This window comes from Falco punctatus (assembly GCF_963210335.1).
Source record: "Falco punctatus genome assembly, chromosome: 8".
NCBI classification, from domain to species: Eukaryota; Metazoa; Chordata; class Aves; order Falconiformes; family Falconidae; genus Falco; species Falco punctatus.
The window spans coordinates 30,208,945-30,223,227 of record NC_137588.1 but is presented as its reverse complement, the minus strand read 5'-3'; the positions used below and the strand labels follow the sequence as shown (position 1 = coordinate 30,223,227).

At 45.4% G+C, this 14,283-nt stretch overlaps 1 protein-coding gene across 8 annotated transcripts in view; it reads left to right on the top strand.

Moving 5' to 3' along the window:
• Positions 1-13,981, top strand: part of CLASP1 (cytoplasmic linker associated protein 1) — a 185,097-nt gene extending 171,116 nt beyond the window's left edge. For all 8 annotated transcript variants that reach the window (XM_080399735.1, XM_080399733.1, XM_080399732.1 and 5 more), the window contains 3 exons: positions 4,978-5,184; positions 7,930-8,046; positions 9,822-13,981. In XM_080399735.1, coding sequence (XP_080255861.1) covers positions 4,978-5,184; positions 7,930-8,046; positions 9,822-9,908 — 411 coding nt within the window. In that variant the 3' untranslated portion in view covers positions 9,909-13,981. The remainder of the gene's footprint in view (positions 1-4,977; positions 5,185-7,929; positions 8,047-9,821) is intronic.
• The last annotated feature ends 302 nt before the right edge of the window (positions 13,982-14,283 follow it).

The following is a 14,283-nucleotide window of genomic DNA, read 5'->3' as shown; positions in this document are numbered from 1 at the left end:
CTCCTTTATAACATTAAGGAAGACATCGTTAGAGGTGAACAGCCTTACCTGTGCTTTGTGCTCGTGAAATGGCTCCTTCCCTAAAGCAAACTGCGTAGAATACAACAACTTTTCTCTTTGGGGAGACTCACTGAAAAGGTCTTTAATGCACTGCAGATATCTTTCAAGGAACCCACCAGCAAACACAGCTGATATTATGCCAGCAGAAGTCAGGCTGAGTCTAGTCTCTAGCATGTAGAGAATAAGGTAAGCCTTTGGAAAGGAGAAAAAAACTGCTTCTTTTAAGGCAAAGTGCTATCTTTTTGATCTGCGTTCTTAGGCTACCTGCCCTGTGTTGAATAATGTCGAGCTATCCAGTTCAAGCCGTGGTTTGCTCTAAGCTTTTACTGGGAGGTATGTTTGTGACATACCTTATACAGAGCTTAGTGTCTGTGTTCTTAAAACACTGCAGGCGTGCTCTAGTCTTGCACATCTTGCTTCATAGCCACCCTTTTGAACTTGCTGCTTCCAGTTGCCGTCATCATCTGATGGCTTTGCTAGTTTTCTTTCATATTTCTGAGATCACTGAGAATAATTGTATTAGGTCAGACAAAAAGTTTGCTTCACTTGATACTCTACCTAACTGACTAGCAAGAAGCAACCATGCAATGATGCTTCCCTGTGGGTATCCTCCCTCCTTCCAGCTGTCTGAAGCTTACAGCCTTCCCAAGATAATGGTACTGTCTGCACCTCCATGTGTTTTGCCCTTTGTTTTTTCTTCAGTAAATTTGTCTAATTTTTAATCCTCTGGCACCAATGAGTTCTCCAGTCTGAGCATGTAGTGAACAGCACCCTTTCTTTTAATCAATTTTAAAGGATGCATTTCATGGGCACTACTTTTTTTTGGTGTCTGCTGTTAGTATGAGCCATTCCTGTCACTTCTCATCATGTACCTGTTGATCTTGCCTCCGAAGACGGAAGATGTTGCTTGATGCTTGTTTCTCCCACTCCTTTTAAGGTTGTCTCACTCTGCTGGTCAGGTTAAAGCCCCGGTTAAAAAAGATACTTGATTTTTTGATATTGTATGGTATGTGTAATTTGCAAGACACAAGTGTTATGCCTCATGGCAAAATATCTTTGCTAAACTCTGCTATAATTGTATGTTCTTGTTGCCAAATGACCTGGCAGTTTGTATCTTTTGATAATTCATTTTCCTCTGTGTGGGAATGCTGCTGCTTTTCTCTGGCATTACCAGGCGAGCAGGACTCTGAGCTGCTGTGTAAGCATTCAGAGCCATGCTTTCCCTTGTGGGATGCAGAGTCAGTCTGGGTGGCTGAATGTTTTGTTCTGCCAGAGCCGAAGGAAAGACCTTTTGGTATGGTCTGGTATTTGCATTGCAGAACGGTGGCATTCAGCTTTCTGTGCCGGCGGGGATGAGCTTGTCTTTTTGGCTCGCTCTCAGCTGGTATTGCCCTACCCCCTCCTACACCCTGTCCCCTGCCTGTCCTTTCCAAGGGAGCCAGGGCCTGGAGCTAGTTACCTGCAGAGGCTCTGATTCAAGCAAACGTGTAAGCACATGCTTGAATTTCATTGTCAATGAGACTTCAGCTGTTATTAAAGGTAAACATAAGCTTAGGGGTTTTGCTGTAGTGTGGCTTAGATGCAGATGTTGTCTGCCAGATGTGCTCTTGGAAGACTTGGAATTCTCCAGTCTCCCTGGTGTTGTCACATTTACAAGCTAATATCAGCAGGAAGCATACTGGACACATGTAATACAGCCCTCTGTATTCAGAGGGAGGGCAATTCAGGGAGAAATGATGTGAAATACTCAACTGCTGTGTAAATGTAGCCAGATCCTTGCTAGAAATGGGCAGCTTTGCTGAAAAGAGGATGTGCAGGGACATAAATAAATCCTGCACCTTCACAACTTTTCTTGCTGACCATATGATGTGCAATATATGTATGACCGTTGTTGCTATTTGAACCCTCGCTTGTTTTGTGAAAAATTACGACTGTCTTAACTCCTTGTGCTTGCAATTGGTTAATAGACTTTTAAAAAACGGTTTTGTCTCATGCACTTGCCTCGTACCTGCAACTTAATGTGCATCGTAACCTGTATGCAAATAGGATGAATTTTTACCTACGCTACTGTTTGGAGTTTACAGTAGTATATTTGAGATCAGAGTCTGTCCATAGATGCATACTGTACATACTGTAATATTGTTGCTTTCTTATCAAGTAGGATGCCAAGGGGTTTTAAGGTCTTAAAAAAAAATTAAACTTTTTTTTTGTTTTAGTGAGTCGTGATATATGTGCAAGCTTTTCTTTCAGAGGGTGTGTGAAAACATTTATTAACAGTATCTGGGATTTTGCTTTGCAACATCTCCAAGCAGCCTGTGTCCAAATAGTTAGAGTTGGGGTTTTTTAGCTAGTGACTTGCTTGTGAATGTTGTTAAACTCATTACAAGATACCTGGGCTCTCTGTAAGCCTACTGCATTGTTTGTGGAAAGCTTGATGGTAGCAGCATTTCAGCACTGGGAAAGCAAATGTCAAAAGCTGTGGTGCCAAGAAGGAATTCCTTTAAAGGAGACCTCCTGGGAGCTCCTGACTTCATCCATGCCAGCAATTCAACACCGTGGTACCAAAGCATGGCATTAGGTTTCCTTTAACTAGGGTGTTCCTCTCCTTTCCCAACAAAATCACGTGGTACTAGCTTAGAAGCAAGCACTAGCTTATGTGGAAAAATATTAACTTTCATGCTTCTCATGTGAAATTGAAGAGCAATTAGGAAAGAAATAGCTGGAAGAGGGAAAATTTGCTAGAAGTGGGAAAACAAGCATTCTGTTCTGCTTGGTTACTCATTCACAGATCTTTCAGGATGAAATTCTTTGAATATTGACCACATTGTGGATTACCATTCTTCTTGGAATATGTTTTAGTATTGTAATTAAATGCTGAGAAAGGCCTGAAGTAGATGGAGCAGTTTGACAGCTTTTCTTCTGTAAATAGGACACTGATACAGAAGCAGTCAAGGTCTCAGGTCTGCTTCACCATCCTGCCTGTACCTTGCCTGCATGCAATACTCGTACTACATGTAGTATCTGAGAACACATTCACTGTTGGGTTTTCTTTAGAGAATGCCAGGTGGTGGAGTTTTACTGTTATTTCCTGGGGATATAGGTATCTTGTGGTCATTCCTGTTTCAGGGGCGTAGCTGTCAGCCTGAGTGGAAGATTAATGATAACTGTGTGGCTGTGATGCTAAGACTGTGGGTGAAGCAGGCTTTGTAGATGGAGCTGATCTCTTCTGGTCACTATTCATTGCTGCTATCTTAAAAATCAGTTAAAACTTTCTGGAAAATGTTTTGTAGTCCAGGTAGGGAGACATTCTTGTCCTAGTAAGGACTGAGATAAACTTCCAGATACTCCTGGCTCATGCATTATCCACAGTAGTTACTTAAAAATAATGAAAGCTCACTTTGAGTCTTTTCTAGAACTACATCTCTCCATGGGTTGCCTTAGTCAAATAGAAATCCTTGAGTCTGATACCATGACAGTGTGTGGAAGAGGGGAACAAGGAGAATCCAGCAGCTATGGCTTCAGTCAAAGTGATGGGAGACCTGTGGTTTGATTTATTTGCTTTTTTGTGGATTGCCTTGCACAGATTTCCTAGTGCTGGTTTCAAAGTACTGACCTCAGACAACCTGAGGTAGTTGAGCTTTGGGATGAGTTGGAGAACTGGGGCTAGGCATCTGAGCTTCCTGCGCAGTCACGAAAGAGGGGGTGCCTTGAAAGGCTGTGTGAATGCTCCTGGGCTCAGTTAGGGGCTAGCTGGGAGATCCTAAGCATGAGGATTTGTGAATGCTTCTTTCTTCTTAGAGTTGAGGTGTCGGATTTAAGTCTCTGTCCACTCAGGATTTTACCCTGCCTTAAAAGTAAGCCCTGAGAAGAGGGGAGTGAGAAAAAATGAGCAAAAGCATCCTCCATCTTTTGTACTGAAAGAGGAACATGGGAAGCAAAGAGTGTGTGATTTGTGGCCAGTAAGCGTGCAACCAAGGGGAAGCTTCATTTTGTTGCCTGGCAATTAGCACAGACACTTGAAAAAAAGAAAACCTGCCTTCCCAGCCTGTTTTTTTTTATCCAATTACTGCAGAATGCAAAATGAATAAACTCTCATGGGAGGAGAGACCAGAATCGGGTCTTTCCTCTTTCAACTAGCTGTCCTACCTGCTGGGGAAGAGTGTGAAAGCTGTGAATTCACCTTCCCTTAGAGAAAGAGTGGTATTGAATTTAGATTCTCCCTGGTTTTGCGTGACTGCTTTACAGCGTAAGCTAGCTGCAAAAGGTGCATGCTATCAGTGTTTCCACTTGTTCTTTCTCCCATGTTTTATAGTGACCCCAGTGCTGCCTTAATGGGTTAGATGCGCTCAGAGCACAGCTGCCTGGTCAGGGAAACCCTAAAGCCTGTTCTGTGTCTGTAGCCTGGTTTGATTACAGCATAGTTCACCTGGGCAATGACGGGACACATCTGTGTAGGTATGGGTGTCTCAGCTTGGGCACCCACGCGCTTGGGTGAGATGCTTACTAAGAGGTGCAATGGTGTCATTCATTATAATGCTTAAGGAGAGAATTTTTGTATGAAGTCTAAGCTGGTGGAATTGGGTTCTTTGGCAGTGGCTGGGGAGATGTCATCTTCCTGCCTCTCCTAGAATGGGAGTACCTATCTATCTTAGTTGACAGATGATTCTTTCAAACTAACCACAGCTTTGACACAGTTACATTAGGTAGGATGGACTTCTTACTACTGGCTGGAACAAAGATGTCACTGGAGGCAAAGGATGTGAATTCTCAGTCAGTCGTGTCTTGACAGAGCCTCCTGCAGATCTGTTAATGAATATCCCCAAGCATTTCCTGGCAGTCATTCCTAGTACACACCAGTGGTGTTGGCTGTGAATTGTGACCTCGTTAACATAAAGGTTTGCTCTGCTTCCATTCCAGGTTGTCAGAGCTGCTGAAGAAGCTGCTTCCACCTTGGCAAGTTCCATCCACCCTGAGCAATGCATCAAGGTGCTTTGCCCCATCATTCAGACTGCAGATTATCCAATTAATTTAGCTGCCATCAAAATGCAGACGAAAGTCATTGAGAGGATTTCCAAGGAATCGTTGCATCAGCTCCTTCCTGATATCATTCCTGGATTGTTACAGGTACAGAATCACATGTCACAAATGCTCCTGAGCACAAACCACCACTGAGTAATTTGTGAGATCTGTGACCTAAGAGAGAATGGTGGACCCTCTGGGGCCACATTTTGGTAAATCCCTCTAGGATTTTCTGTTTGGGCTTTTGATGATTTTATTGTTAAAGGCAAAGAAAACTCAGATTTTTATGTGTATGTTCCACAATTAGACACCTTGGCCTGACTCCTAGATAAGCTGGTAGCAGCTGTGTAATAAATTTTAGTAGGAATTAGCCACATCTTCTGCTCTCTTAGTACATCCTAAACAATATATCTTGCAGCCTCCTTTAATTTGGCTGAGCTGTTCTTTGCTTTGATTGTACTTGGCACTTGGCACTTGAATTTGAATCCTAGCAGGCAGGCTGGTTCTTTCCTCTCTGAAATCAGGACCAAACTACTTGCTGACTTCATTCAGCCTTTCATAACCCTCTCAGGCTGGGTGGGGAGCTGTGTTTTTCCCAGTGCTAAGGCTTGCTCTTGCATTGTGAATTTAGCTTTCAGCACTGGCTGTAGCAGTGTTGTCTTCTGTTTCTCTGCACAAGCAGCTGGTAGTGCCAGCGGCTGGGATGAGGCTGCAAGCAAGAAGGAAACGAGGGGAAATAGCAGCAATGAAGGAGGAGGAACATGTGTGTGTTCACTGGGGAGAGATTGTGACAGGAACAAATCAGTCAGTGTGAAAGGGAGGACATGTTTGGGTGGGTAAGACTTCGGTGGAGAACTGGGATAAAGAAGCCTCCTCATTGTGAGCATTAAAAGTTGCACAAGAGCAAAGTCAGAAATTTCCCTTGTGCATCCTAGCGTTCATCCCAGCTTTGTAGTGTCAGCTCTGGAAATTCTTTTCTTAAATCAGCTTCTGGGAATCGGACAATTCTGTATTGATCCCAACTTGTAAAAAGCTTTTAGCCATGATTGTTGGAGACAGCAATCTGAACAGTGGAGCTTCAATGCACTGGAAGAGTTTGGAAGCAGCATGCCTTTAAAAACGCAGTTATACTTGTTTTATTAGTTGCTTCCGTGTCTTAAAATGGATCTTGTTTCAGAGCCTAGTTTGCCAGTGATATTTCTTCACCTTAGAAACTCATAGTGATCAAAAGAGTCTACTCCTCACGTTTGGGATGTATTTTGGGATCCTTCTGGCTGAAGCAATGTGTGCAGAGGGAGTCACCCATGTGCTTGTTTACCGTGCCGAGGGCACTGGCAGAGTGGTGAAGAGGAGGCGAGGAGCGTTGGGCAAGAGCAGCGTGAGCACAAGCGTGCAGCTTGACAGCCAGGGGCAGGATCCCCGTGGACAGATGAGGATCTCCATGCAAAAACAGGGTTTTGGCTGGGGAGAGTCACGGTGCTTGCTCTGGTCCCGGTGTGCAGCCCTGGCTCCCATGGAGCTGGGGGGATAGAGCTGGGCCGTGAGACACTCTCCCATGCTCTGCATCTCAGTACTCTCAGGCCGAAGGGAACTTTGAGCCCATACCCTCTCCTGATCAAGTGCTCTGACTGTTGGGCTCTGTTATTAAATGCCTGGAGAAGAAGCAGCTGCTGCCTTGCAAGCAAGTTGGCAGAGGGAGAGGTGGGGTGATGGTCCCACTGGTGTGTACAAGGCACCAGCCCAGTGCCTGCCAGGACACAGCCCTCTACACCGCATGGACCTGCCTGCCCCCACAGGAGCGATTTGGGATGCACACGAGCGAAATGCCAGGCCCATAGGGAAACCTGAGGTCAAGCAGAGGCGTCTGATGAGTTCAGGGTCCTTTGGGCTGGGACCTGCAGAGACACCCCTGTGTCCCAGCTGTCCTCCCAGCAGTGGGTCTATGTGGGTGGGTGTTCCCCTTCTGTGGGCCTGGGCTGAGCCTTTTTTCCACCTCGCTCCTCAAATAGCTTGGTGTTTCTCAGAGCTCACCTAGGTCTGCTTTTCAAGATCAGTACTCTAGGATTCAGACTGTCATTTTAGACTGTACTTTGTCTCCGCAACTAGAACAGCCCCAGCTGTGCTGCATCCCTGCTCCCAGCTTTCCCGGCAGAGGTCACCCTGCATCCGGAGGAGCCAGGGTCCAGCAGGCTGAAGTGATGTCTGCATTCCTCATGGGATGGCTGCTTAGTGATGAATCACTGCCTGAGTACAGGACTGATGTCACCAGTTGCTGAGTGACCTGGTGGCTAGCTCGAGCTCCCCTGAAGCTGCCAGAGATCCAGCACACCTACAGGGATCTTTCAACACTTTCTTTTCTGTGGTATTTCCTACCTGATAAATAATCAAGAAGCTCCAGGTTACAGAGGCAGTTCGGTGTGTAGCGCCGTGTTTAAGACTTTCCTGAAGGCAAGCTGGGAGCACGAGGACTCCTCTCCAAGAAGTCCTGGCCATCCAGGAGAGCATATGGCCATCTGAACTGGACACAGGAGTGTGTATATTTGATAAGAGTCCTAAGCTCGTGTTGAGAAACTGTGTTCTTGCTTAATGCTATAAACAACAAGTTATTAAATAACTTGTAACGTGATATTAATAACCAATAACATAAGGAACAAAGAGGATGTAGGTGGGTGAATAGTATTCTCTCGCTCTGAGTATTCAGGCTGCAAACTGTTGCGTCAAGCAGGGCCTTTCGGTTGATCTGTCAGGTCAGCCAAATTTGTAAAATGTTCATCAGCTTTCTAGTATATTGCTCTAGAAAGATGTTGCCAAGTGCTGTTTGACTTCTGACCTTTTTTTCTTGTTTCCTAGGGTTATGATAATACAGAGAGCAGTGTCCGTAAAGCTAGTGTATTTTGCCTAGTGGCAATTTATTCAGTAATTGGAGAAGAACTGAAACCTCATCTTGCACAGCTCACGGGAAGCAAGGTACAAGAGTAATGTGTCTCTGGGGTTTTGATAATAGCCAGCTGAACGGTTTGCACTACTAGCAGCAAGACCAGTGGCTTCACGGTAGTTCTGGGTCAAGTTCTCTGTACACTGTTAAATCCTATCTCACCCTGCCAAACACCAGTAGGACAGCACAGCACTTGCTCAGCGGTATGAGCATTTGAAATCCCACTAAGAAAATTTTGATGGGGTTCAGAGATTGGTTTCCTGATGTATTTGATCCTGTGTAACTGCGAGCTGCCGCTGCCTGGGTCCTTCCTGCTACAGCCACGTTTACCTTGCCCCTTCAGCATTGCATCCAGGGAGGTGACTGTGCAGGCAGTTGGATCAGCTAGATGCTCTGGCTGAAAACCAGATCTGCGATACAAATTAATTAGTTTTCAGTCCTCTCTGCGACTGCACAGGCAATCTGGTGCAGAGTGATGGGAATGCATGGCTGGCATGTGTGGGAGAGCGGGTTCTCTCAGCAGCAGGTTGTGATAGAAATGCAGGTAAACCTTCACTTTTAATAGCACGGCAGGTGTGTCACTTTCCTTCTGGGACACCAGCAAGCACAAGTGACCCTTCAAAGGTCTTTGTGCCCTGGAGTCAGGTTAGCAGCAAAACTCAAATTCTGACCTGATACTACAAGGGAAGCCAAGTCCTTAATTCAGCTCTGTCCTTCAGACAAGAGCTGGCATTTTGTCTTGAAGCAGGCAGTGTTTGATTGATTGCTTTTCAGAGCTGCCTAGGCAATTGTCACAAAATTTCTTCTCCCGAGGTCATCGTACCCAAGATTTCTAGGCAATTTTACGATGAATTCTGCATTTTTGTTTCTGAAATAGATCTCTGCATGTGAATAGTTACTTAGTTCAGAAGGCTTTGTTCTGTTGTTTTGAGGCAGTAATTTCTTTCCTGGGTAGGAAGTGTGGTGTAGGCCAAAACAACCTGAGAGTGAAGTTGGATTTTGTTTCTGAATTGAGTTGCCTTGTCCTTTAACAAATTACTTGTGCCTTCAAATTGCTCTGGAAAGAGACAGCTATGGGTGCTGAGGTTTACCTCATTATATTTGGGCAGTTAGGAAATCCCCCTATAAAAAGTTGCAGAAACTTTATTATGCCAGTATCCTAGGTGCCACGGACTTACTGTACCACATAGCTAACTATAAACATGTGAGTAATTCTGGGTTTACGCAGACTGCCTGCATGTTTAAAGTTAAATGTGTGCATGAGTCATTGCAGGATCTGGAGCTAAGGTGGTAAGGCAAAAAAAAACCCAAACCCATGTAAAGGAAGTGTATGCAGTCTAATAGCTGCATTTTCACTAGACGTACCAAGTTAGTGAAGATATTTAAGTGTCACATTGAAAATTAATGTTTTGTAAAGCATGGAGAGTTCAGGCTGTTTCCTAGGAGGGACCGTGGCTCTTGGACTGCCGGTGTGCCTGCAGCCCTACTGACCTCTGTGGGAATCTTGCTTGCCCAGAGCAGGCTGCAGGACTGAGATCTGTGAACTGATGGCTGCTGAAGTGAAATACAAGAGGTTTTCCTAAATCACTTAAATCTGTCTGTAACTTCAGTGGAACTAGGCATACCCTCCTGCATCTGTCCATTCCGACATACGCTGAGCTTTGCTTCTGCTTTTCCTCCAGAGAGCCCAGCATCAGCTCGCTCAAAACTAAGTTCACCACAGAATGCAAGTTTTAAGATTCGCAGATGACTTTTGTCTGCCTGTTTTTCCCGGAATCTTGTTCTGATGTTTGTTTGTTCCTTTCAGATGAAGCTACTAAACTTGTACATAAAGAGGGCCCAGACCACCAACAGCAACAGCAGTTCCTCTTCAGATGTTTCAACGCACAGTTAATGGAGATATGTGGACATATGTGTAGACTTAGAAGCAATCAACGGTGCCTCTCAGAGACCTTTCTGCTACTCTTCACTGGCACGCTCCATCAGCTCAAGGAGGCCATGCAGATATTTATTGCAATCAGTATTTTAGTCCCTTAAAAGCTTTTATGTAGAATCTTACTGGTATTGAATGTAAAGGAAACAAGGTCTGTGTTGCAGTCTTCATTAAAAGTGAACAACAGAAAGCCATACTTAAACATATTCGTATAGCCTGCTGAAATCTCAGAAATATGTTTAGGTTAGTGTTCTAAAACTGAGTCCAAGAACCCGGACACATGTAAAGGTCAAACAAATCTTTTTTCTTTAGTTCATACCCGGTTTTGGTTTCTGTGTGCTAGTTACCTGCTCTCTCCCTGCAGCTGCAGCCATGCTGGCTAGGTTCTCTTCTTATTACAAGTCCTGTGGTCCTGTTTGTACTCCCTGTTGCAGCTTGCCTAACGTGCAGGGCTCTCTGTGGGGAGGTCTTTGTGGATGTGGCTGTGATTCCAGCCTCGGATGCTTTAATACTGAGAGGTATCAAAGTGAGTAATGAAAAAGTAGTTTCTTCTTAAACATCTGAGGTTTTGTACATAGTTCTTCTGACAGACCTCCGATGGGCTGACTTCTCTGTAACTGCTCTCCATCCAGCTGGGCTTTTGCTCCTTTCATTGACTGTGTAAATATTTCTCCCCTCCTAACACATTCAGTTCTTTCATATACTCGAGACTCTCCAGGTTACTTGTTACTCCCTAAAGGGAACCTGGGACCCAGTTCTGGGATTGATGCCTGCGAATGGGACACTGGGTGGGTGCTGGAGTGGCCGCTGAGTGTGTCCGCAGGTGGGCAGTGGCAGCTGGCAGGGCTGTGTCTCAGTGCTGCCTTGCAAGGCTAGCTGCATTTTTCTTGAGAAGTCTGTAGCTGATCTGCTGCTCTGACCTGGCCCGCTGGTGGCTTTGTCCCCAGAACTCCTTTGGGCTTTGGGTAAAATTTTCATCCCAGAGGGCAGAAACGGTGTCTGAAAGAGAACAGAAAGACCCCATGGAAGCACCTGCTGAGCCAGGTGGGACAGTGCTGGTTGCCTGCCACAGCTCCTCCTGTGCCTGAAGAGCCTGCAGTGCTGTTACCTGCCTTTAGAAACCTCCTCCTTCCTGGCCAGCCTCACCGCAGCCCTGCGTGGTGCCCTGCGTTTCGGAGGGGTGCGGAAGGCCCTTGCTGGGCTCTGCTCTCAGCAGGGTACTCTGGGTGAGGGTGCAGCAGGGCAAATCCTTTGGTGGCCTGATGACACAGACCAAGTCAGAGCCAAACCAGCTGCAGTCAAACACCCCACAGCACCTTCTCCCACAGGGTGACCATTCTGTTTGCAAAGGGTGAGCTCCCCCTGCCTCTGCCTGTAGGTGGGGGAAGCAGGAGGATGCTAGAGCTGTGTTTGGCCCCGGGTTGGATCCTAGCTGGTGGGCATGTCCACCCCGAACCTGCAGTGGATCACAGCTGGGGTTTTGCCCCCAGTGCCAGTGATAGAAGAGTATGGTGGACCCTGCAGCTTACAGCTTAGCGGTGGTGATGGATGTGTGCTCTCTGGCTGCTCTCGGTGCCTCGGTCTCTCTCCAGCTCTGTCCTTTTCCCCTTCGGGGAGCTGAAGGGACACCCTGGTAGCATACCAAGAACATGAGTGTTACCGTTAGTGCAGCAGGAGAGCGCCATGGGGAGGGTGAAGCCCTGTTGTCGTCCCTTTCCACCAGTTCACCCCTGTGTCTCTCTGCCCCAGCCCCGAGCAGCTGCGCTGGGAGGTGATGCTTGGTGCCAGCTCCCGTGCCATTCCCTAGCTCAGGAGGGATTGGGGCTGGTGGGGACTGTGCAGGATTGGGTTGCAAAGCTTGTTGGTCCCTTTCCCTGCTCACATGAGAGCAGAGGGGGTGACCTGCTCCTGAGTTCATCAGGATGTGTCCAGGCTTTTGCTGGCAGCAGGGCTAGTTCCTTCATCTTTTCCAATGAGTAATGCCATGGCATGAGAAACCATGCGGTCCTGGTGGGTGGGATTTCCCCGGGGTCTTTCCACAGGCTCAGAAAAGCCATCCTCACTGGAGGGAGGATTGGCTGCTGCATGGCTGGTGTCTCTGTTCCTGTGGACCATTTCTCTTCAACATCTTTCAGTATGCTTGTTAGGATATTCTTTTTTAATTTTTGAATGATTCAAATTATTTTAGTTTAACACATTTATTTTCCCTTTTGAGGAAATATGCAGCCGACTTGTTGGCAGCAGTTAGCTGTCTTGTTTAAATTTTTAGTAGTGGGTTTGGGTTTTTGTTAGTGGCTTTTTTTTTTATATATATAATTTGTACTCTTAACTGCTTGGTATTTATGCCTCTCTTTCTCCCCATCTCAGTTCAGCATCTTGTGTTCCAGTTCTGGGGTTGAGAAGGTCAGCATAGCTGACCAGATGGTGATTAGTCCCTCCCAGCTGTGATGGAGCTTGGTCCATCACAGTTTGCTGTTTGTTTTGGTTTGGGGGATTTTTTTTTTTTTCCGAATGGCACACTGTAGCAAATCTCCAGGAATTGAATTCCTTCTCAAATAATTTTATATGTTTTATAAAATGCTGTTAGTATGCACTGAGAGTGAACACACTGTAACGTCCCTGAACTGACCCTGGCGCGCGCGCTGACGCTACAGTAGGAGTTAACAGCTCAGCCTTGGGAAGACACGTGGACCTGCCGTGGCTCCAGCAGCAAGCCTGTGTTTTCCGATGCTATTGGCACACTTGGGGCTGCAAATGGTAGAACCAGGCCTTACTTTCTGAATCAGATTCAGTTCTGTTTGTCAACAGATGCTCATTAACGTGCTACTTAATTTCATTATGTGAGTCAGTCGAGGACTGTTCATCCTTTGAGTACTCTAGAAGTGTTATACCTGTATACAGTAGAAAGCATTCTGCTTAGGTATTTATAAATCATTGCGTATAATGTACATAGTAAGGTTGTTTAGTATGTTGAACATGACCCAGTTTTTAATTTTTTTTTTCCTTTGAAGTACTCAAAGGGCTAGCTCTGAATGTCACCTCTCTGATCTCCAGTGTTCTGACTTTAACAAGCTGTACAATCATTCAGTTTTTTCTTTCAGGAAGCATAAAGGTCTCTCTGGCTACAAATCACAGTGTCCACGCATGCTTGCAGAGAAAGATCTGCATGCTGGCAGTGCCTCACCACACCGGTGAAGCTTGTGTTCACATTCTCCTGGCAGTAGCCACCTACTGCAGCTGCCTTTTTTTTTGTTTCTTTCTTGCTGCCCGTTATGCAGGGCTTCAATTTTTCCTACCTTTAAAAAAAGAAAAAGGAAAAAAAAAAGTGTATTTTCTTTGCCCACCATGCTTTAGAAGTCTGAATGGGAGAAAACTCTCAGCAGACAGCGGCTCCTGGCTGCAAGGTTGCCGAAATCTCAGATTATGGATGTTTTTTCTGCCGTTGGCTGCACCAGTGCTCCGTGGGCATGGGCAAACACTGGATCCATCCGCCCCACAGGTCTACGTACTGTAGTTCTCATGTAGTGCAGAAATATCGAGGCATGTGGCTTTCTTAAGGTACACTATGTGTGCTTGCCTGGATTACAATACAATATGAGACTGTCTTTTTTTATTGCTTATTACTAGCTTACCAATAACCTGTATAAGTAATGTAACTCGCATCTTTGTCATCAAAACCTTTTCTCCCCACCCCTTTATTTATCAAGCATAATATTACATATTAAGGGACAGAAAAATAGACCTTTGTAGTATACTGCAGGACGTTGCTAACAATGTTTTAAATGGGAAGTAAAAATCGCTCTGAAAAATGCCAGCCATGATTACTTGTGTTGGCACCGTGTTCATGCGCATGTATTTTTTTTTTCTATTTTTTCCGCTTTTGTCATGTTACATCCATATCTGTATTTATATCTTATTTGTTTCACTTTTGAGTGTATCATGGCAATTGTACAGATGTTTTTTGTTAACATTTACGTGATAGAATTTGCTAAAAAAAAAAAAAAATAAAACCTTTTGAGTTTGCCCTAGAATAAGTGGAAGTTTGGTTTCTTTTGGGGGGAGAAATATTAAAGCAGGTTCATTACCTAACACAGTCCTTGCTTCAGCAGCCTTTGCTTGTAAAGGATTTGCTCTTATTCCTGCCCTGGCTGCTGTGTTTTCATGTATGAATTGGAGGGTGTGTGGTGGGCTCCCTGTTTCCTACAGGCGCCAGTCTGTGCGGGTCCAGCAGGCAGCTGGTCTTTTGGGGTGATGGTCATTGGTTGTTGGCTTTTAAAAGCTTTTGGGAAGTCGTGATTTTTGGGGATTCTTGTGATGTTGCAAACTGGAGAGCCAT